At 38.4% G+C, this 23721-nt stretch overlaps 2 protein-coding genes across 3 annotated transcripts in view; both read right to left on the bottom strand.

The window, feature by feature from the left end:
- Positions 1-2496: 2496 nt before the first annotated feature.
- On the bottom strand, positions 2497-11603 carry LOC114133922 (amino-terminal enhancer of split-like). Its single transcript, XM_028000071.1, has 7 exons — positions 11242-11603; positions 8245-8342; positions 7141-7204; positions 6928-6972; positions 6773-6835; positions 6342-6416; positions 2497-5292 (listed from the first exon to the last, which is right to left on the bottom strand). The coding sequence occupies exons 1-7, from the start codon at positions 11266-11268 to the stop codon at positions 5053-5055; spliced, it is 612 nt and encodes a 203-aa protein (XP_027855872.1). The 5' UTR covers positions 11269-11603; the 3' UTR covers positions 2497-5052.
- A 2538-nt stretch (positions 11604-14141) lies between these two features.
- Positions 14142-23721, bottom strand: part of gna11b (guanine nucleotide binding protein (G protein), alpha 11b (Gq class)) — a 37576-nt gene continuing 27996 nt past the window's right edge. For both annotated transcript variants that reach the window (XM_027999843.1, XM_027999844.1), the window contains exons 5-7: positions 21425-21554; positions 21091-21244; positions 14142-19812 (exon numbers count right to left, since the gene is read on the bottom strand). In XM_027999843.1, the coding sequence (XP_027855644.1) occupies positions 19622-19812; positions 21091-21244; positions 21425-21554 (475 nt within the window). In that variant the 3' untranslated portion in view covers positions 14142-19621. The remainder of the gene's footprint in view (positions 19813-21090; positions 21245-21424; positions 21555-23721) is intronic.

Genomic DNA, 23721 nt, shown 5'->3' on the forward strand with positions numbered 1-23721 from the left:
CTAGAATTAAGTCCAACTTGAATCAGAAGGCGGCTAAAATACAACTCCGGAAAAAATTACAGAGACCACTTATCAGTTTTTACTCTTCATAGGTTTATGTTTGAGTAAAATGAACATTGTTGTTTTATTCTATGAACTATTGACAACATGTCTATGAAATTACAAGCAAAAAATTAGCATTTATTTGCACAAAATGAGAAATGGTCAAAATAATAAAGTTATTATGTAAAGAAAACAATAAAACTGACTCGGGAAGAGTTCAGAAATCAATATTTGGTGGAATAACCAAGAGGTTTTCAATCGGGTTCAGTGCAGTGGGCTCTTCATTTTTTCCAGAGCTGCATGTAGCAAAGCCCCTATCAAAAACCATTTTACATTTACAGCAAATTTACCGTATTTTTAGTAGTATAAACCTCTACTTTTTCCCACGCTTTGGACCATGCGGCTTATAGCCCGCTGTAGTCTGGAAAACGCGGACTTTTGTTTTACATCATATAATGCTATTATCCTTACAACCCATATTGGCTGTAATTCCCGCCCCGTGTCCCACTTCAACCAGGAAGAAGAAAGAAATTGCATAACAATGTCTCGCACTGAGAAAATGCTTTACTTGCTGATCTCCGTGGTCGCGTTCAGAACCTGCTCAGACTGGGTTCATGTCTGAACCTGCTGCCAACAGTTCAGATTCCTGACGGAGAGCGAACCGGGCCGGTCGAGCCACATCACACGTAGCAGAACAAAAGGCTGTGAATAATGCTTTTTTCCCCCTCCTTTTAATAAGTGTAATCCTCACCTGTTGGATGGATTATTATTACGGAAGCATGTCAGACTTGCTCTATTTACGCCACAGTCGATGCAAACGAGTTTAAATGTTTTCCACTGATCGTCAGCAGCAAACGGAGTATTAACTGTGGAATGGGCGAGGCCCTCTGTTTTCATTTAAATCATTTTTTATAATATCCAAAGCAGTCTTAAAGTCTAAATTAAGACATAAAAGGAAAAAAACAGTAAGGAAATGTTTGTTTCTTAAACTTTACACCTTGGTCCAATACTGAAAGGATAAAAAAAAAATTTATCACAAATATCAATTGTTTTGGTTTTACATTCCACAGTTCACTACGTTTTCTTTCACTTAAACAGTTCGTACCCAACACACTGTTTTTTATTTTTTCCTTTTGTTTGCAAACAAAATAAATGTATCGAAAATTTCCAACTTGCTTAGCTGCCTTTTTTTTTCTTCCATTATTGTTGGGGAATTTATCCACAATATACAAGCAGGTATTGTGGATTTTAAAATAGAGCTGAGCTTAGTTGGTCCAGGTTGAAAATAAGTGTGAAACTTACAGGCTAGACAATAAAAAAGTGCCAGGATAGAAAACTAATTTTTATTTTATTTTTTCAAAATACTTGGGTGTGGAAAAAGAGTATATTTTTATGCCTATCTGGATCACGAGTCTTAAATAAATCAAATATAAATCTTAATTAAAACCAATGTTTTGTTTAACAAGCTAAGAGCCCAAATATTAAATTATGTAAAACAATTTCTTGCTGTCAGATTCTAAATTGAGACTGAATTTGAATATTGTGAACAGACATATATCGGAGACACAACCAACTTTTCTTTCAATTTACTGTCAAATAAAACCCAGTAGAGCCCAAACATCCTCTAAAATGAAAAAGAAAAACCTGTTTTTGCAGTGATGCAGAGACCTCATGTAACTTTGGCCAATTTTGTTGGTTTTAGAAAAACCCATCACCAATATAGGTTGAATTTTAATTCACACAGGAAAACAAAAACCTTGTTGTAATAATCGGGTTACGCATTTTCAGACTATTCAGCCGAGGTCTCGGTCCTTTACAATCATTGAAGTAAGGAAACATGGAAAGAAGAGACAAAAGGAAGGAGTAGTTACACAAAACATAAGATAACAAAAGGGAAAAGAAAATCAGAACAAAGGATTGAAAGAAGAGAGGACACAAGGAAGGTTGCAAAAGCAGAAAGAACAAAGAAATTTAATTCAAAAAGCAAAATTAAATGTAACTCATATCGTCAGCAGAAGACGGTGACGCAGAAATGAGCTCCTGTAGCAGTCAGTCTAGCAACGAATCTGAAGTGGCCTCTGACTGAAGACTGACCTGACATGCTAACAGCTGCTAGCAGAGCTAATACACAGCATCACATCCTGGATGACACCATCAGGTGTTGGTGAGCTCTGCTAACCCGCCTCATTTGCTTTTGCCACTCCTTACATTTCTGTCTGGCTGCACGGTTAGAGTCTGGGAAATGATCCGTCCCGCTTGGGGTTGAAAGAAAGAACGATAAGGAAGTAATGATACAAAGAATCACAACAACTCCGGAAAACATTTCCTTTTGATAAAACGAATTTTGACACGATGACTTGGAAATCAATGCCGTATCTTTACAGTAAAGAGCTTTTCAAGGGGTTTACCTTCCCGTTTCTTCCTTTCCTTCAGGCAATTAATGACAAACATAAACACTCTTAATCACATCTTTTATTTGTAAGGCACCAGAGAAGCTTCCTTACTGCTAAAAGGTTGATTCATTCTTAAGTACAAGCTGCTTGCTTACATCATTTTTTTTCTGTCCCGAGTATTTTTAAAATGTGTTTCTTGACACATTTAAACAGGGTTTTTTTTGTTTGTTTGCACAGAAAAAGAACGAAATATGTAGAAAACTAGAATTAATGTTACAAGACAATGAGAAGAAGGAAATTAAACAAAAAAACCCAAACATGTGATACGACATTGTGCCTCTATGCATGTAATGCGCACGCACACACATACGACACCAAGGTCTTTTTATGATATACACACACACACACACATTAAAAAGCAGCTTTGAAACATACAAAAATGCTTTAAAAAATATGTATATTGATATATCCGTATGTATACAAATCGGCCCTTCACAGCAAAACAAACACACAAACTATTCACAAGTCTGAGTTTTGCCAAAAGGGGGTTTTAGGAGAGCGAGCTCGTAGATGTGTCAAAGTTAAATTTCACCAAGACTTTCTTTTTTTTTTTTTTTTTTTAAACTTCTCCAGCAGCCAGAAGAAAAGCAGGACAGGACTCATACAAATCTTAAGTGCTTCAAATTAAGATAAGGAGGGTAAAGTTTTTAAAGTTGATCTCAGCTGTTAATGTAATTCGAGTAAAAGGGGTGAAAGCAAGCAGGAAATGCAGATCAGGGGGAGGAAAAAAAAAACTTTTTCCGTGCGTCATCCTGGAATAAAGAGCAATGCTGCCCTCTGCTGTCTGAAGAGAAAATTAAAGTCCAACAATGATTCTATTTGAAGAAATTCAAAACTATCAGAGACACTCCTAAAAATTAGAAATGGCTTTCAAATTGGAATTACGTTTATTTAAAAAAAAAAAGCACTAAATCAACTTGATCCAATAAAAATATATTTGATGTTTATGATAGATCATGAATTAAATAATGAATCAATACACATTTTTCTGGTTATATTTCACCAGCCACACCCCAAAGTGATTATTGCCACACCTGTAGGATAAAGAAACGCTTCAACTGATTCTGTTTAACAACACAGGTGGGCTGAAAGATCTCAAACAGCAACACTTTATGCCCAAACTAAAGAAAACTCAAGAAGAAATGAGAAGTCATTGACATCCAGTCAGGAAAGGGCTACAAAATCATTTCTAAGATTTTAGAGCGACGTTAAAGACTCGGGTATCACAACACTTGATAGAAAAAAAAAGAAAATAATAACGTGCTTTCATATGAACAGGCTGGTTTAATTGGTACAAAACAAACATTTACTCAGCTTGTCTTTCTCCGATATTAAACCTGCTTTGATAACTTGAAGCATTTAAATGAGACGGAGAAAAAAAAAAGAAAGGAGCAAAAACACTGTTTTACACAAGCGAATGAAATTCGATCCAACATGCCAGCAGGCAGCGCGGCTCTCTGTGCACAGACACTCAACGCAGAATCGATGCGACATGCATACAACTCACTCAAAGTCTAGTAAGGAAGGACTCTGAGTCCAAAGAGAGTAAAAAAAATGAGAGTATTCTGGTGTCTGAGCTTCACGTCTGCGTTCGACGGCGAGAGAGAGAGAGAACAGAAACGAATTTATCACCTTTTCTTTACCTACAACATTGCAGTCAGTGAATTTCATGTAAGTTAAGGTTTAGTTGGATATGGAGCCATTCCTGCTGTGCACTGGAGGAAAATTATGTTTTTGATAGAAAGCTGAAATTCACCTAACGGGTCGTGATTTACTGGAAGCTTCGTCTCACGATGGATTTATCGGGAGCGAACAAACCAAAAAAAATGATTTTAGAGGAATAAACTAGAAACCTGACGATGAAAGAAAAGAAGACACAAAACACAACACACTCTTCAGTCTGGTCCTAAAAATACGATGTTAACCTTTTCTCTCCAGAGGAGCAGCTCAGTAAAATAAAAGCCTTCCGTCTAATGTGATCAAAGTTAGGATCAGATTTTGCTCATCTGGGATAAGCAATCAACTCCAGAGTCAGACGTTTGTCTTTCAGAGTCGTATCAAACAGCCTGGAGTTTTATTTAGAATAAACTGACAGGAGCTTCAGTTTCACCAACATGGAGGAGAACAAAAGATCCAAATGAACTTGGAGGATTTTAAATCTGCTTTTTGTCGCTGCCAGACTGGCAGAAAGGAAATGAAGAAAGTCTGCTGTTACCGTTTCTCACTCAGCCCTCTCTCCAAAAAGGAACAAACATTTATATTTGTTAGGCCTAATAACAACTGATTACACACAAAGAAACTATTGAAAGTCTGAGGTCTGAACTGAGTCTATTACCACTAAATGAAACAGACGTTACCTCTCGGGTTTTAAGCGTTTCAGGATCCAAACGGTTCAGCGCCGTCCTCTCTGTGGTTTCTCCTCTACAATACGCAGCAACCAGACCTGCATCACCCCCCGTTTACAGTCTGTTTTTCCATTTCTTTTTGAACACTTACACCCCTTCCCCACCACCCACGCACCACCTCCCCTCGGCCCGGTGACCTCGGCGTGCCTTCACTAATCAGACTTGTCTCCGTCCTCTCCTCTGGGCGCCCTCTCCGCGGCGTCCCTGGCCTTGTCCTCCTTGGCCGCCTGCGGCTGGCTGTGGGAGTAGTTGGCCAGGATGGAGGAGAGGGAGAGCAGGCCTGAGCTGGAGGAGACGGCAGGCAGGGAGGGCGGGGTGAGGCCCAGGGGCAGCGGGGCCACAGGCAGGGTCAGGCCCTGCAGCTGGGACAGGTGCTGCACCTGCAGCTGTTGCTGCAAACGCAAAGGGAAACGATTAGCAGAGCCCACGATTCGTCGTTAAATGTTTAAAAGGCAACGTTTGGGGTTTCAATCATCAGTCAGCGCTTGGAAAAGGAAGGAGATACAGCGCCCTCTACTGTCAAAACAGACAATCGACACTAACCCAGCTTTCATCGTTGCCTTATCTTATTTTACTGAATTCAAACTTTAAATTAATATGGAACAGGATTACGGCAAAATAAATAAATAAATAAATGGTAAAAGTCAGAATTCTGAGGAAAAAAAAGTCAGATGTTTTTTCAGCAGCCTAATCCTTGTCTGTAACAGACATTTATTTGATGAAGGGAAAAAACAAACACAAAAACATCTGACACCCCAAAAACACCTCAAGAAATTTCCTTAAACTGCAACTAACACATTTTTAGTTTCTTTTTTTTAAGCAGCAACATGCTACAACACAAATAAAAACAACAGCTAAAGATTACTTGTTGACAAAATGGATGCTAACAACTGAGCCACTGGTGATTTAGTAAAATATTAATTTTAAAGCGGAACCGATGTTTTCTGCTTTAGGTGTAAGTTTTCCTGCAATAATTTTTCTTTCATGTATTTAAGGAATCTTACACACCTTTACCCTCCAAGTTAATGACAGCGTAGCTAGCTACATGCAAAACTTTATGTAGTCCTCCTGGCTTGGATTTGTATCATCGTATTTTTAAAAGACAAAAACACTTTTTACATACATCACAATAGATTTGGTTTGGTGTGAAATCAGAACGGTAATAAAGTTTTCTGTTGTGATCTGATGACTCAATACTAAAACAAATGATCAAATTCCCTACGATAATATTTTAGCTTCAGGCCCTTAGGGAAGCGGTTCTTCCTGCGCTCGCTTACAGAGCAAGATAAAGAAATAAATGCTGTAAATAAGAACATCTGGAGAGTTGCACAGATCAACAATCAGGTGGATCGAATGACAGCAGATCGTCTCTGTCTGTCACACCGAGCCTGGATGGACAGCAGGGTTAAACGAAGCACGAACAGTCATGAGGTTTGCTCACCCGTATGATGGAGTTCATCTCAGGAGGCGTGACCTGCTTGGCCCTCTCTATCGCACCCATGACTTGCTGTTGGTGCTGAAATGGTGAGATTTCATTGTCGTATGAATACAAGTTGAAAAATGGAGAAAAAAATTCTGCTTTTCCTTTTGCCGATTACAGAATTAAATCATTTTAAATGGAACAATAACAACAACTTGCAAAAATGTTAAGACCTCTTTTTGCTAAGTTACAGTCCGGTGGTGGCAGTATTATGGTGTGGGGATGCTTTCATTCAGAAGCTCTCAGATGAGATGAAATTTAATTTTCAGATCTGACCAACATCATCCCTCTGAAACCTGGTCTCTCTAATTCAGCCGGGACTTTGGCTCTGTAAATAAAAACTCTTATCCACTGCAGGACGGAGTCTAATTCAGACAAGATGGCGTCCTCACCTCCTGGGACAGGTAAGGCAGCACCTGAGCGCAGATCCCGTTCAGTCTTTTCACTATTTCAGCCTGCAAAGAAAACAAATTTAACCAGGAACCTCCTGACCGCCAAGCCTGAATTTTGACATTAGGAGGATTTCTAATAAAATAGAATGACTCACCTGTTTGTGCATTTCAATGTTGAGCCCATAGGACATTTCATAATACTGCAACACAAAGACAAGAATGATAAGCAACCAAAATCCATTTTTCAAAACAAAAAAGTGAAAAATAAAGCCTGGCAGTTAGCTACAGATCAGTAATTGTGTGAAATGTAACTACTGTAACAAGAGCCGGTTTTGTCGCCAAGATGATTTTATCTTAGCGACGCTCACCATGATGTAGTGGCGCTGCATCTCCGACTTCTCAGAGGCCAGCTTATCACACTCCAACTTCAAACTGGATGGGAAAATCAGAGGAGATTTAAACATGGAGATCAGCTCCAGGCGATAAACACGAAGCCCTGCAATTCTGTTTTAATGAGCATTTTAATGAACATTTTTAAAGATATCCGGAAACTAAAAGTATTGAATGATTTTTTTTAATTGACTGAATAAATGTAAAAAATAGGAACGCTAATAAAATAAGTATCAAAAACAATATTAGTTATTATTTTTGATTTCTTTTAAAAAAATGCTGCATAGGCAATTTTTTTAGATGATTTTCAATTAATCAAAATATTTATACATCTAGTTAGAAGACACATGTTGGTGAAATTAAAACCTCTGAACCTAAATCTACCAGGAATATATATATAACTTTCTGTGTAACTGTGAATAAAAAATATATGAAGGCGTGATGAGATACTGAAATGAAAAGCAGCTAACAATTAATATATCAATTATTCTGACAATTAGGCAAAAGAAAAATTAGAAAATTGTGCAGATTTTTAATTTGAGTGCTTTTTTATACAGTGGTAAATACAATGCATAAAAAGATTGTTGCATTTTTTCTGCAAAAAATGCAACAACAAAGCATTCAATTAGTGCATGTTTGATCACTTGAAGCAAAAGTTCAATCTGCAGATGAAAAAAATATTTCTAAAATGTGAAAAGCTGAACGCTTTCTGCTTGATTCAACATCGGTACAGCGTAGGGATGATCTGTTGATTAGTTTTTCAATTAACCAGCTAATAATTGGTTCGCAAAAGATACCGAAGGGTTGTTTTGTTTTTTTACATAACTTGAACCAGGTGAAGCTAGGCCACTTGAGGAGGTTTGGGTACAACATATTTACAGAAAAAGGCTTTTTTGTATATATTTTTGTAAATTTTTGGCTTAATTACTGCTCTGAGCGTGTTATTCTTTCAGTCAATGGCCTTTTTTTGAGTCTGTATAACCGAGCTAACAATTAATCAACTGCTAAATTAGTTGATGATCATTTTAATAATGGATTAATCATTCCACCCCTGTACTTTAGAGCTAAAAACGCGTCTGTACCTGTGATACTGTGCTTGGAGGAACTGGAACTCATCCTTGATTCGGTCACAGGAGTCGGAGGTGGTGAACTTCAGAGCTTGGCCGGACTGGGATGACGCCTTGAGGAAAACGGAACAAGAAACACGCGTCAGGTTTAGAAATGTAGAGAAAATAAACCCCTCGCATCTGAAAAGGCTGCTCCAATTCACAGCCTTTTGATTTCCAATTTGACAAGTGAGGCCAGCACGGAGAAGAGATAGACACGTCGCCTGCAGATAAGCGGGTTGTGTGTGTCTGTGTTAATCAAAGTGTGGTTGAGTTTGTTTAGAAACAGCAGCTTGACCTCTGAGATTAACCGTGTGAGGTTAAACGAGGTTCAGCCTAAACTCCAGCTTCATTTTGGATTGATGTGCGTTAGATTTATAGCGCACAGCTAAAGCACATCACCCATCGACATAAAACATCTGTCGGCCCAGAAACACCCATCGCCCTCACTACCTCCCTTTTGAGGAGCGCAGAGCGCGTCGACGAAAGGAAGAGTGTTTACATAAGGCCAAGCGCAGCAGAGCGGACCATATGCGCCAAGTATTTAGAAGCTGCATAAGTCTGGTTATAAACTGACAACATTTAAACCATCCCGCAAAGCTGTAATCCAGGGTCCCTAAACCTCATTACTCTCTAAACAAGTGGCACAAGGGCAAGAGGTTTCCAGCCGGATTATGGGATTGAAACGAGAGGAAGGAAACATTCGGTTAAACGGAGGTCAACGCTCTCCATCCAACATGTGTGGCGCCAACATCAATCAGAGCAGAAATAGCGGGATTAGGGTTGGTTCTTAAGAGTCAAAAATTAATTGTAATAACATTTGGGGTTGATACAGCAGATATACTGCCAGTTCTTTTTTGTTTTTTTCTTCATATTTCATTAGATTAGAAAATAGCTTTCGTTGCTCTGGAGACAAAGGGTGACCACACGGTTCAAGTAGAGGTGAGTTTATTACCCGATTTGTTCCGTCTGAAGAAAAACGAAACATTTTCATAACGACTCGATGCTGGGTTTTCTTTGATAATAACTTCTTAAACTTCAATAACTAGAATAAGTAGAATGCACTGGTGACTGAATTGAAATGACTTTTTTTGTAAAAATGTCAACTGAATTTAACCGAATAGGGCGGTTGCCAGTGTCAAGGTTTTCAAAAATTTCTATCGCTTCTATATTTTCCATCAAAACATCCCTTCAATTAAAAACCATGGTGCAATGTCGTTGGTTGACAAATGAATCAACAGAAAAAGGAAATAACTGGACAAATGTATGGATTGTGGACAGACGGACAAACGTGTGTGGATGATGAGTGAGTGGATGATGGATGGCCAAATCGTCACATCATACAGACAAATCGATCAACAGACATGAATGGGGAAAAAAATGGACGGATGGACAATATGAACAAGACAGATGGACAAATGTATTGATGGGTGGAAAGATGGACAAAAAAAATAGATGGACGACAAATACACTCCCTCAAAAACTATAAAATAATTTACCGATAGTCTAAACATTCACGTTAGTCCAATAAATACATATTAATCATATAATAATTGTAATATTCAGACATTTTAGCAATGGCAGGATAAGTTTTTGATTTTGAATAAAAACTATTTGTCTTGTAAATCATATAAAAACGTGGTATTTTTATTCAGCTTTACTGTGAATGTTTCAAACCAGCCCCTCCCTAAAAACACATTAGATTTCACTATAAATAAATCTGAAAAAAGCTGGCCTCTAGACATATTTGTTTAATAATAAATTGAAAATAAGTCAGTAAAAAAGTCAGAAACTACAGATGGGAGTTAGCAGCTGTGACTTTTGGTTTTGGTTTCCAAAAAGGTTATTGGGACATAAGATAAACATCTGACTGCAAAACTCAATGACCACACTTGATCTATGATCCATGTTCTCTAACCCAAAAGCCTCAACATCTGCTTCTGATTGGTCAAATGCTGGAAAATGTGAAGTTTTTCCCTCCAGTGAAGAGACATTCAGTTTATAAATCTTAAAGGTCGTTTGAGTCAGACACTAATAATATCAACGTATGCTTTAATGTGAAAGCATAACTACTTTTTAATTCCTTCATTCCCTTCTGGATTCAAGACTAGCACTACTATGAAATAACCTGGATATCTGCTCTTGTTTTAGTCCTTAAAAAAGCAGAATTGGTCAAAATAGTCAGACCTCAAGGAAACAAACAAACTCAGGGAAAACGAAAAAGGGAGCAACAGTTACATCCTGAAATTCACCCAAAGATATGCAAAACCAGCTTTAAATACCCCCGGTTATAATAAACACTCTTACCTTGCTTGTTGTTTTGCATGTGTTTATTACAGAGCCAGTCAGTGTTAAAGCTAGTTTAGATGTAAAGCTGCAGCTCATGTTTTTGTGGGTGGTGGGGTTTTTGCCATCCATATTTTTTTTTAAAATTTGTTTCCACAACTGACTCAGAGCAAGAACAGAAAATATGCATTTAAGTCAAACAAAAAGACAGAGATACTGTACTAAGTTTTGTCTGGCTAATGCTAATAATATTTAGTGTCACAGAAGGGAAATGTCATAAAGCATGTGTACTCAAATGTTATATGCAGTTTAGCTATTTCTTGTGCATTTGTATTATATTAATAGCATATCTCCATTATTACACTTGAATTGAACAGGACATACATCTCTCTCACCTGTGTTAGCTGTTTTTAGGAAGGCTAGCTAATGGCAAACACTTAGCAGCTTAAAATAAAAAGCCAAATACACCTTTCAGGTATAAACTACGGTGTTTTATATTTTAAACCTGCTTTATCTAGTCGGTGCAGACGCGCTGAAGAGACGGGCAGAGGTCTGGCTTTGTGGCAGCCAGCTGACAGCTACCTGCAGAGCTCATGTTATCAGTTGTCGGCTGCTAGCTAGCTAACGTTAGCTCGGCTGTGCTCCGTTCCCACCCGGGACAAGTTCACCCGGGCTAACTTTACTCACCGAGTGCCTGGATTGAGGAAACATCATGTCAGCGATGCGTTTCGCAGCGTTTCCCTGGTCTCACCGAAACTACAAGGCCAGCTGGCTAAGCTAGCTCGTCTCCAGATATGATTAAATTAGCGGAGAGGCTGTTGGCACGTCGTACTCTGTCATCCTTTAAAACAACAACAGCTAGCGTCAAAGCGGCGGGAGGAAAGGAGCGTCTTCTGCGCTTTAGCAGGTTGCTAACGCGGTCTGAGGGAAAGAAAAGGCTGTTTCAAGGCAACATCAGGTATTAATGCTACGCCTCCCCGGGGAAAACCCTGGATGTTGACACACGAACCCCCCCCCCCCCCCCGAACCGCTTTGAAGGCAGGAACAGCATCACCCGGAACACGAACTGAGCAGCGGCGGCGGAGCGGGCGCCCCGTGCGACCACGCGCTGTATTAAACACAGGAGAGCGCGAGCTGCACTGACCAGGGCCGCAGACCGAACCGGTCCATCACCGAGGCTCGACCAGAACCAGTACAAACAGTACAGACCAAAAGTTTGGACACACCTTTCTAATTCAATGGGTTTTCTTTATTTTCATGACTATTTATAAGGCAATAAATCCCACTTATTAACCTGACAGGTTGACCTATGAAGTGAAAACCATTTCAGGTGACGACCTCTTGAAGCTCATCAAGAAAATGCAGAGTGTGTGCAAAGCAGTAATCACAGCAAAAGGTTGCTACTTTGAAGAAACTAGAATATGAGGGGTATTTTCAGTTGTTTTACACTTTTTTGTTTAGTGCATATTTCCACATGTGTTATTCATAGTTTTGATGCCTTCAGTGTGAATCTACAATGTCAATACTCATGAAAATAAACGAAACTCATTAAATTAAAAGGTGTGTCCAAACTTTTGGTCTGTACTGCATATATATATATATATATATATATATATATACACACACACTGCTGTTATATGCTAATGTAAAAAAAAAATCAATAAAACATTAAATCTGTTCTTATTTTAGATTTAGTAAATTGATGGCAGTGACAAAAGCTCTTTATCCCTTTCATGCCTAGTGGTCACTGCTACCTGAAAGCCATTTTCTTGTGTTTCTTGTGGATTTTTATGCTATAAATGCACACAGCCCACTGAAGTGGACACTAGTGCATTATGCAATACACAACTAGCTATCCACTGCAAGAGCAAGATATTTTTTGTTAAATCCAATATGGCAGACGAGCAAAAAAACATGCAGACCAACCCAGTCCTCCTTCTACTGTAGAGGACTCTTGCAGGTAAAAAGAATATATTGTGATATTGTCAAGCAATCCCTAAAGAACAATACTACTGAGGTATTCAAATAACAACTTTGTATTTGGAGAAAATTACACTTGATCACCCAGAAAAAAAAATCCTAGAATTTTTTTTTTTTTTTTACAATTTCTTTTCCTACCATTTTTTTAAACCTTAAGAAAATCAAAAACACTTTGGAAAAAAAAAATCCTGACATAAAGGATAATAATTCATGCATAATTCAGTTCCACTTAGAAAAAAAAGATATCTACACAAAGAGGTGCTTTTTTTAAATGTTTATATTATATATTTTTTAAAAATCATTGTTTGTACATGAGTAACAATATTGTAGGATAAATCCTGTCACTCCTTTTACACCATCTGTGTTTTCTAATGTGTCAGTCATGGATGAAAGGAGGGAAAAAGTGTGCTGGGTAATGAAGGGAGGGTTGACCAAGCATCATGTGAAAACTCACAAGGTTAGAATGACTACTGGTTCCACCACAAGTGGAAGTTTTTCCACTTAACTTCAGCTCTGAGGAGAGACGGCTTTTGTTGCACAGTATGTTTTGCGCATGCAGTAATAAAGGTTTCTACTGTGAGCGTTTATAAACCTCTTAATCTTTGGATTTGTAACATTTGAGCTGATTTTCCTTCATTTACTTTCTTTTTTATTGAACTGTATACTATACTCCTTTCTTTGTGTGAGCCTCTTTTTTGAACATCTTAATGACGTTAAACATGAATTTAATCAATTTAATTTAAAAATTAGATACAAATGAAGTTGTAACCAATTTTACCAGCTTTTATCTGTCTGTTCAGTCCTTGCAGGTTCATTTTAGTCCAAGTTTTTTATTATATTCAGGATTTTCCTCGGAAAACTTGCTAAACCTGGTGCTTGAGGGGCAAGAGGAGTCTTTCAGCCGGCCGACGTGTTTTTGAGTCAAATTTGTTTTTAAAGTTGACAGGAAATTTGAACATATTACTTGATAGTTATGCATTTTTGGAAAACTGGAAGATTAATACCTAAACACCAACTATGAAGTCTTAAAAAATGCAATAATTTTTAAAAATCTAAGATAAATTAACAATGCTAAGCCTGGTGGTGGCACAAGTAAAGCCTGGTGGCTTGCCAGGCTTGTAATAAACCGAGGAAAACCCTGATAGTAATCTGATATTTCATTTTGTACTGCTTTTTGACAGCCACAGATACTTTTTGCAAGACTGTACTAATATGATGCTCTACAGGCATATAAGGTTGGGAAAAACAATGTATTATGAAAATACACTGCTTTATAATTGATCTGTAAAGATAAACTGAATTAAAACCTTCAATAAAGTCATCTTCCTCTTGGTGAGACTCAAATTAATTTAGCTTGTTGCATATTTCTGGCTTTCTAAACTTCACTCTTGATCTTAAGCATCTTTGATTCAGCGTTTCCCCACTCCAATACCAGAAACTCATTCCATTTCTCCATTACTTGTTTAAAATCTTGCATTCTTCTGGACCCTTTCTCACAAATGTATACATTTTGTGATAATTTTGCAAAATAAAAAAAGATAAACGTAGCGAACTCCAAAATCTTGCTTCTTTCTTTCAGTTAGCATAAAACCCACAGACACAACATCAGCAAGTATAGGAACAAATTTATTTCAATTTAAAACAGATACCTTGTCATTATGTTTCTCTCTTAGAAGGCGACAATGATCATAAGTCATGTTCATGTTTGAATGAGGATCAGGCAACAGTGGCTGAAACAAATACATGAAACAAATTAAAAAAAAAATATGGCAAGAGTTATTGTAAATCAATAATAACCAACTGATTGAACCCTGTTCAGCAGAAGGGCTCTACTTCAGTGAAAAACATCCAAGCCCTCACTTTCAACACAAAAACAAACACCACATGCAGATATAATTACAGTTTCTTTAAAAATACGAACAAAAAAAAGAGCAGATTATCTTTCAAATCAATCTTAAATACAGAATAAGATCTTGGTGTGTTCATAATTATCACTTTAGTCTCTGGTTTGTTTTACAAAGGGGAGCCCCTTCAGCCCCCGTCTCAAATGGTGGTCCTTCTGATAGCGACCACATCATTGGCACTTAGAGAGAGCCTGGCTCTGGAGGGTGGGGTTGGCACACTCAGAATAATACATCATTTACATGTTGGTTCAGATATAAAATAAAACAAAAAGGAAAAAAAAAAAAAAATCACGTTATACAAACCACTACATGATTAAAATTCAGCTTTTACTGGAGTGAGGAAACAAAAGTAAATGAAGTGGTCCAAAAAAAAAAAAGAAAGACAGTGTTCAGGAATTGTTTATATTAAATTAAAAAAAAACGAGGAACAAGCTTTGGGCTGAGTGTCCAACTCTATAAAGATGTATAAGAGATAAGTCTGATTCCCTTAGTTTAATAGCAAGCTTTCAGAAACATTATAAAGGGCCATCTCTCTTAACTCAAGGCAATAAATAAGTAATGTAGTGTGAAAGGAGAATAATAAAACATGGTCATGAGTGATGGGAGACTGAACTGCATCCCTCTTTCCTGCTTGGTTATGTTGAAATAATTACATGTCCAAAACAGAAAGGAAAAATGAGACCGCTAACTCGAGCGCGTCCACACCAGCAGCCACCTGAGCCTTCACCACGTGTCAGGGTAGTAGAGTCAAGTTAGCAAATTCATGGTCGGAAACCGTTTGGGTGAGCTGCGCTCGGCAAAAAGTAGAACTAACACTAGTGATAAAACACTTGGCTATGCATACTGGCATCCTGATCCTCTCTATATGACAGCAGTCACAGCAGCAGTCACTCCTCAGCGTGAGGTTAGTGCCATTTTCTGCAGAGAAAATGGCAATGCCATACTGGTGCACTGTTGCATATTTTAAACCTGATTACATTGGAAACTAGCTCCTCTGTCTTTCGCTGTAACAGAAAGATGGTTGAAGGATTATAAACGTCAGGTTCTGTTGAAGCGTTTTAATTCATTAAAATCTTTCCCAGAGAAAATAATCCTAGAAGCTTCATTTAGTATAAATCGGGGGCAAATGCCAAGATAATGGTTAGTCCGAGAAGAACAAAGAACAAAGTGGACTTCTATGGTATTTGTGATGGATGCAGACTATTTTATGAACATTTAAATCATCATCATCATCATCATCATGTAAGCCTTTGCTGGCCATTTAAGTAGAAGCCGATTACTTGCTTGGGAAATTTGAGGTAGCAGGCCATGCGCCACTAATAAGCTTCCTGTGTGAAATATGAACTGAGAACAAAACATGTGAAGCATTTCCAGTCAGAAAACTAATGCAGTGGAAAAATTAGACCAGTGTTCACTTGACCCGTTTTCTTTTCGCTTCTTGATTTATACCATAATACTACTATGACCGAAAACACTTTACTTGTTCTGTTTTCAGTATACGATCAGTGGCAGCGCACTGCCTCCAAGCTCCATTCCCAGTATCCCTGTGTAAATAACCAATGCAAATAATGCAATAATGTTTGCATAAGCTACTGCCGTTTTGATGCCAACATGATAAAAATCCCCTTTGATCTTGGTTTAGCTGTTAGCTTGAGACTCTGGTACCAACTAATCCGAATTTAAATTAAATCAAAACATCATCTTGAAAACGACAAATAAGAAACAGATATTTTTTTCAACAAATGCACCATTCTTAGCCGATACCAGGTAACGCTGCAACCAACACTCTTCAGTGTGGACGTCGTTACTGTAGGAAGAAGTTAATAGGTACTACAAATGGTTACTGTTAAAACTCAGCCAGATGAAGCATAAAAAATGTCAGGATCTTATTAAACAGGAAGTGTACTTTCTACGGCTGTCTCATCGGTGAATTGAACATCAAGCCAATAAAGGGATGAATAGAAAAACTGATCTCCCTTTGAGAAGTCCAATTTGAACTTTATAAATTCACATTTGCATACACTTCTGATGCTTTTGGTGCCGTTTTAAGACAACAGACGTCCACTTTGGTCTTAGTCTTGCAGTAAGCTTCACCAAGCAATATTGATTTTTGCTACATGAAAGTTCCTTCACTGCTTGTAAGATATCAACTTAAAGTCTCACTTCAAAAATCTTACACTATCCTTTTAGCTGGACTTCTATCACTGCTTTGCATGAATGTAATTGACTTCCACACAAAATGAAGAGATTTCTCAAAATTACATACATGTTATAGTGGGGAAGGAACACCGTAATTGATCTGTTCAGAAGGCAGGCAGTTGTTAAACTGCAGCACTTTAGTCCCAAAAAAGAATAAAAAAGATCAATCTTTTCATTATCACCACTATTTGACCTCCTTCAGCTGCCATAAAAGCAGAAATGCACACAGGTTACAATATGCAACGACACTAGTATGGTCTTAATAACATCTCTTGGCTTACTAGCTACAACTCAAATACTTGGGGAAATCATGCAATACTATCCTGGTAGTAGTAGCAGTAGTGTCCGTACTGTTAAGCACCTCAACACTCCATGATGGATTACAAGCAACACTGCGATACGGATGCAAACGGAAATGTGGTGAGAAACCAGAGGAAATACTTAAAGAAAGCATCTTAAGTGTTGGTAAAAATGCTCTACTCGCACACATACACGCACCTTACAATTGTGTTAACACTCTGCCTTACTTCTTAATAGCACAGACAGCAAATAATCTCTTTCTAAACAAGTAGTAGTAGTAATAGTGGATGACTTGGTTCACTGTGGTCCTTTACTCCACTCCCCGCTGTCGGATGCACTGTGATATAGCCCTTAATGAGGATGAAGGGTAAATCACTTGTAGAAAAGGTCGTGCATGAGACCAAAAGAAAATATATATATATACATATATATATCTGCACTTCACTGGCACTATTCAAAGCAAGCCTCCAAAAACTGGAAATAAAAGCAAACAAACAAAACAAAACAAACAAAAAAGAAAAGTTTTATCTTTTGTTAAGTTACAAATAGCAAGCATGGACCTCAGAGGTCTTCAATCACTGATAAAAAAAAAAGTCCACTTATTTTTGTACTGTACATTTTTCTAGGTATGTATTACAGCGCTGCATCTATAACACAACGAGAAAAAAAAATTGTCATTAAAAAATATGAAAAAAAGAAACATGTGAGGGCTCCCTAAGTATAAGGAAAAAAAAACAACAAACAAACAGCATTATAATGGATGGAAATGTAATGGCAAGTACATCTGGAAATGTCTATAAGAAATAGAAAGCAGAGATAAAGTTCTTACTATACCAGACATTCGTTTTTTTTTTTTTTGTCGTTTTGTAATTTTTTTTTTTAACAGCAGTTCAGACTCAAGTTAGGCTCTGCCATGAGAAAAGGAGCCCTTTAACATGACAGAAACACGAGCAGTCAAATTATCAACACCTTCATCCTGGTCCATAAATTATATAAATAAAAAAAAATCTTTAATTACTCTCAAAATCATCCTTTCACCTTAACCGTGAAGATTTTTTTTTTCTTTTTAGTTGAACCAGCCCTAGTTAGTTTTACTCTGAACACAGAGCTGATGCAGTAGTGTGGCGTTCAGAGGCTGTCTTTTTCTCCGACTCCCCCACCCCACCTCACTTCATTTCCTCAACACCATGTGGCTCTTTGAAATTCTATTAATCAAGTGAACATAATTCATAATCACAGTATCAATACTACCATAAATTCATAGGAGAAAACTGTATGCTAAAGAAAGTCTTTTTTTTTTCTTTTCAAAAACCAAAGATGGTGTACCACAGAGCACTTGTTTTGTACAGAAGAGTTTTGTGTATATGTATTTACAAATATACACAAAAATTTGCAGACTTCAGAGTATTTTCTGTGAAAGGCGCATCATCCTACCTTCCCCCTTAATTTAATTGCTCAACAAAACCCAACATAAAAACAATATAGAAGAAGCACTTCCTGACGCCAGTGATGGCGGCGTTGCGTCAGGTAGTGTGATGTCGTCGGACATTTTGCGTTTCCGGCCGATTTAGCTACTCGCAGATCAACTCCATGAATGAGACTGCAAACTTTCCAATGCGGGGCCCTTCGCCCCGCTGTGAGACTAGTGTTTTGTACTGATGGAGCGGTTTCGCGTGCTGCGTTATGTGGAAGATTGCCCCTGTAAATTCATACAGAATACATTTTGGAGGACGGAAGCGTGTGATAAACTTGAACTTAAAAAAAATTTAAATCTCCAAAGGATACTTATGTCAAATAAGTTGCTTTTTAAAAAATTTAGCTAAATTTTTTAATACGCTCTCTGCTTTCATGCCCGCTTGACTCGGCCTGAGTAGTGTTAGTGTTTAAATCAGTAAAAATCTGCTAAAAAAAAAAAAATTCGCCAACAGATTTTGAATGGATAAATATGCATTAAATTCATAATATACATTTCTCTTTTTTTGCGATTGTGATGCTCACACCTGGGGTACATTCATAGATGCGAGGCGATGACAGAATCCTCCAGTCCGTCCCTTTGTTTGGTGCGCGACCTCACATCCGGACCGCGTCGCTCTGGAGCATGTCTGTGTTCAGCACCGCTGGTTCTCAGATGATATCACCAGATAAGTCAGTCAGTGCCTTCCACACTGGCAGGAAAGGAGACAGGGTCAACACTATGGGGCCCTAAGATTACTGTTTTCTTTTTGTTGTTTTTTGTCTCCACCGAAATTCATTGCCAATAAAAACTGCCCCAAATACAAATGCAAGACAAAAAAAAAAATCCCTTCCAGTCGCCGCCGCAGAGCCCGTCTGAAAGGTTTGTCTGCCAAGCTCTGACACCGGGAGCAGCTTTGTAAGGGCCGAAAACTGATGCGACAAGCTGCCGAGAGAAGGAGGAGAAGGACGGAGCGGCTTTGGTGAAAGAAGGGGCACGATTCAAGGTGGGAGGACCTGGAAATACACACCGTACTGGACAGAAAAAAAAATTGTTAAAAATTAAAATCAAAAAAGCAACAGTTCTGTTTGTGTGTGAATGAGTGTATGAGAGCCGGAGTGCTGCGCTGTGCGATGCGTGTGGGGTTGACGGCACGTTCCCGAAAGAGGGGTGCGCTTTGTGCAATGGGTGAGTGGGGAGAAGTGCGTCGTGAGCACCGTCCCCACCCCTCTCACACCAGGTTGTACTCTTTCAGGTTGAGCTGTAGGATGGTGTCCTTGACGGCCGCAAACACAAAGCGGATGTTCTCAGTGTCCGTGGCACAGGTGAAGTGGGAGTAGATGATCTTGTCGCTGTCTGGGTTCAAGTCCACAAACATTTTGAGGATGAACTCCCGCGCTGCCTGGGCGTCTCTCTGGGGACCTGGAAATGGAGGGATGGGTAATGTGAATGTTTTGTTGTCATGAACACACAAGCTGACTGCTTAAGATAAATCTCGTCTTTCAGTCTGCCAACAGCAAGTCCTATTTTTGATCAAATCAGGGTGTGAAGTGGAGAAAAATTTATCTTTTTTTTATTGCCATTGTAAACAATGTAAACATTGTAAACAATGTCCATCCACCATGTCTAAGAGGAATCACCAAATGTAGAGACGGAGCTAACTGGCAATTAACTTACACTTTACCCACAATGGACACAAAAAACCAGCAAGAGTACTTTAGCAGCTAGTTGGTAGCAGCTGCAACCACTTCAAGGCGACTAAAATGTTTGCCTGATAGAAAAATCCCACAAAAAAAAAACAACTCTACACACGAGATTAAATAGTCCTTCCACAACAAAATTTAAGACCTGTGATTAATGTATTTAAGGCCTACTTACATTTTTCTTTCAAATAAATTTAAGACATTTTAAGGCCTTCATTTTAGATACATAAATGTAAGACTTTTTAAGGATGCAAAGACAAGCTGGAAAACGTTCCATTTTACCATGTAATGGCCTCAAAGACATGTAAAAAGTGTTTTGGTGTAATTAGACCAAATTTGCACATTATGGCCTACACAAAATGCTATTTGTGGAAGAATTTCAACACTGCACATCGCCTTGAACCACCTTAAACATGGTGGCGACGTGCTATGCGGATGCTTTTCTGCAAGAGGGAGAAAGAAGCTGATCACAGTTGGATGGATGGAGTCAAGTTCAGGTTAGATCTTTGCCAATTTGTAGAAAACGTCAAGGTTTGAAACACCCATGCAGGTTGTTAGAGCGCCAAACAATTTATAGAAATGTGTTTGTAAAGCTTTACTGCCCACAACTAATAGCTTTTCAATGCAAAATCTGCATTAAAAAAATGCCCCTTACTCAAGGCTTTGGTGAATAGAACACGCCTCCAAATTGCACCAAGACTCATTTAACACATAAGCTGTTGCATTTTATAAATCGAAACCTTACAGGATTTAAAGGTTCAGTACGACTGGCTCACTGTGGCTTGGAAATGGCACAGAGGATCATTTTGGATACCAGGAACTTGAGGAAAAACTTATTTGAGAAAAATCAGCATAAAAGCATTAACATTTCCATCTCACTTATGGTGGTTTTCCATATTTGCAAAGTCGTTAAAACCATTGTTCAGTCTAAACCTTGAGCGCAGGAGGTCTTTAGGAGACACTTTTGTTGTTAGTTTGGTCTGAAATATTAACGCACCATCAAATTCAGGGAAGTAGTCCACCAAGTGTGAATAAGTAATCTTCTCCTCTAGTAGATCCTTCTTGTTAAGGAAGAGGATGACTGAAGAGTTTTGAAACCAGGGATAGGTGATGATCGTCCTGAACAGAGCCTTGCTCTCCTCCATGCGGTTCTGATACGGAAAGAAAAAGGGATCAAAAGACTCAAAACCGTCACAATTGTTACAAGAAAAATAAACAAACAGAACTCCAGATGGCCGAGCAATGACAACTTAAAAAGCATTCAAAGTTTGATCTTCCGTTTAAGTTCAGAAAGGCTAACAAAAGCAATCAGTTTATTCTTCCTCGCTTACCTCGTTGTCAGACTCCACCAGGACCTGGTCGTACTCACTCAGAGCCACAAGAAACATGATGGAGGTGACATTCTCAAAGCAGTGAATCCACTTCCTCCGCTCTGACCTCTGACCCCCGACATCCACCATCCTGGCGGTAAGACGAGGAGGAGGGAGGACACGTCAGTGAAATTTGTCGCAATTAGAGCCTCTTGGGGCTCAAATGTAATAGTATTTATTTTTAAGACTTTAGGCTGGGAGCGCTCAGGCAAATCAGAAGAAACTATTTTAGGCAGAATATTTTTGTTGTGCAGACGACTGTTTTGAATCCATCGCGGTGCATTTGGTGCTATGCGAGGACATAAAAACACCAAATCAACAAGTAGACAGATCAATCGTTCTTTCTAGTCATAATGAGGCCTGGGGTATCTGTAATTGGTCAACTGATTATCTGATTGAGCAAGATTTCAGCTTTTCCATTTAATGACATATTAATTGTTTTCCTTTTTGACTCTCTAGATGTTTGGCTGATGTTCTTTCTCCCCCATAACACATATAAAATCAGATGGGGACAAAAATGCTTCATTCTCCCTTCATATTCTCATATTACATTTATTGCATCTTGGCAGTATTTTCAGCGTTTAACTTAAATAAAATGCACGCCTCATCCCAAAACAAACAAAACATTTTTACTCCATTGCATTTTTATTCTCTTTACAGTGTTGGAGACAAATGCACCTGATGGATTCAAACTCTTGACAAAATGTTATCAAATTTAAACAATCTTACCCTGATGAGTGCTAAAATGTAATGCAGATTTCCTTACATATCTGCACCCAAACAGGAAGATTTAACAACAATTTCCAGTCTGCGTGAAAGGAATGCCGTTCATCTCACAAAATTGAAAATTCACAGCTATGTTTCAAATGATCATATGGATGAAAATACGCTGTTGCTTTGAGGTAAAACTGCACTACTCAATCTGCAGGGAATCAAACTGTTTCACATTTCCATATTATACAAATATAATAATATGAATAAGTACAAATAGTGTGACAACTTGGGAAAAAAGCAAGTGACCTCTAAACCTAACGACCGGCTTGGTGACAGCAACTACCATCAACCGTTTGCAATAACTGCCGATATGTCTTTTCTTTTTTTTTTTTTTTAACAGGTTCTGCCTTTCAGGCAGACCGTCTGTCTACATCTGGCAGGGCAGATTTGCTCTACAAAGCAGATATCTAACGCAGGCATCTTAAGTGTGTTGACTTTATTAAACATGTGCTTGCATGACCGTCAACCATTTAGATTACTTGCATATTTGTGCATGTGTGTCTGCATGACTCACAGGCAATAAGTATTTCATGTGTCTGTGGAAAAATACCAGTCAGATGAATATCTAAACTGTGACCAGGCCAGTCCAAGCCCTTCGTTTTGGTTCTTAAAGTTTCTTTTTAGCCATTTATTGATGTCATTTATATTGTCATGAAGTAAGTGTCTTTACTAAGGTTTTGTTTGAATCTAAAATCTTTTCAGAGGACAAAATAAATAAATCTGTAAGGAGGCTACTACTTTTCAGGGGATTGCATACTAACTCTTTGGTATTCTTATTTAGTTAATCAAAATACAGCTTAATCATTAAAACATAGCTGAACATTTCATAATGTTATTTTGGTTTCTTAAAATGAGCGGCATTCCTTCAGATCCGTACACTAGGGGTAAATCTTATATGAATATCTTCTATGTATGCAGGTTTGCATGAGCTCCTGGGAAATTGAACATCAAGGTGATTCAGTTTCAAACCAGGTTTGTCAACTTTTCCCACAACAACAATTGTCAAGTTTCAGAACATGCATGGAAATGAAAAGTGAGAGTAAAAGATGTGGCACAAGGAGCCGAAAAGTGGGACACGGGAAGGATGGAGGACAGACAGAGGACAGGGAGAGTTAATAGTCTGGTGAAAGAAAGAGGGAGCCAGAGGTGTGCGGGAAAAGTTGATTTCGAGAACATGCAGGAAAGCAAACGGCTGACCACTGCCATGCACACAGAAAACATGAGGTTTTTTCAGGTTTTTCAATGTGTCACCCACTGCTCATTTTAATGAGCCCTAAATTGTAAAAAAAAAAGAAAAAAAGATCCAGTCAGATCCTTCAGGAAACCGCTAATGCAGAAAAAAAAATGCCTGCATCGCAATTAAATGTTTCCCTTTGTGAGTCTGTGCTCCTCCTGATTCGCAGGTGCATCGGCGCCCTCTGGTGGTGGCCCAGTCCACTGTGGTCCACAGAGACCCAGGGCCAATATAGGCCCTGCAGGACCTG

Source organism: Xiphophorus couchianus, chromosome 19 (genome assembly GCF_001444195.1).
Source record: "Xiphophorus couchianus chromosome 19, X_couchianus-1.0, whole genome shotgun sequence".
NCBI classification, from domain to species: domain Eukaryota; kingdom Metazoa; phylum Chordata; class Actinopteri; order Cyprinodontiformes; family Poeciliidae; genus Xiphophorus; species Xiphophorus couchianus.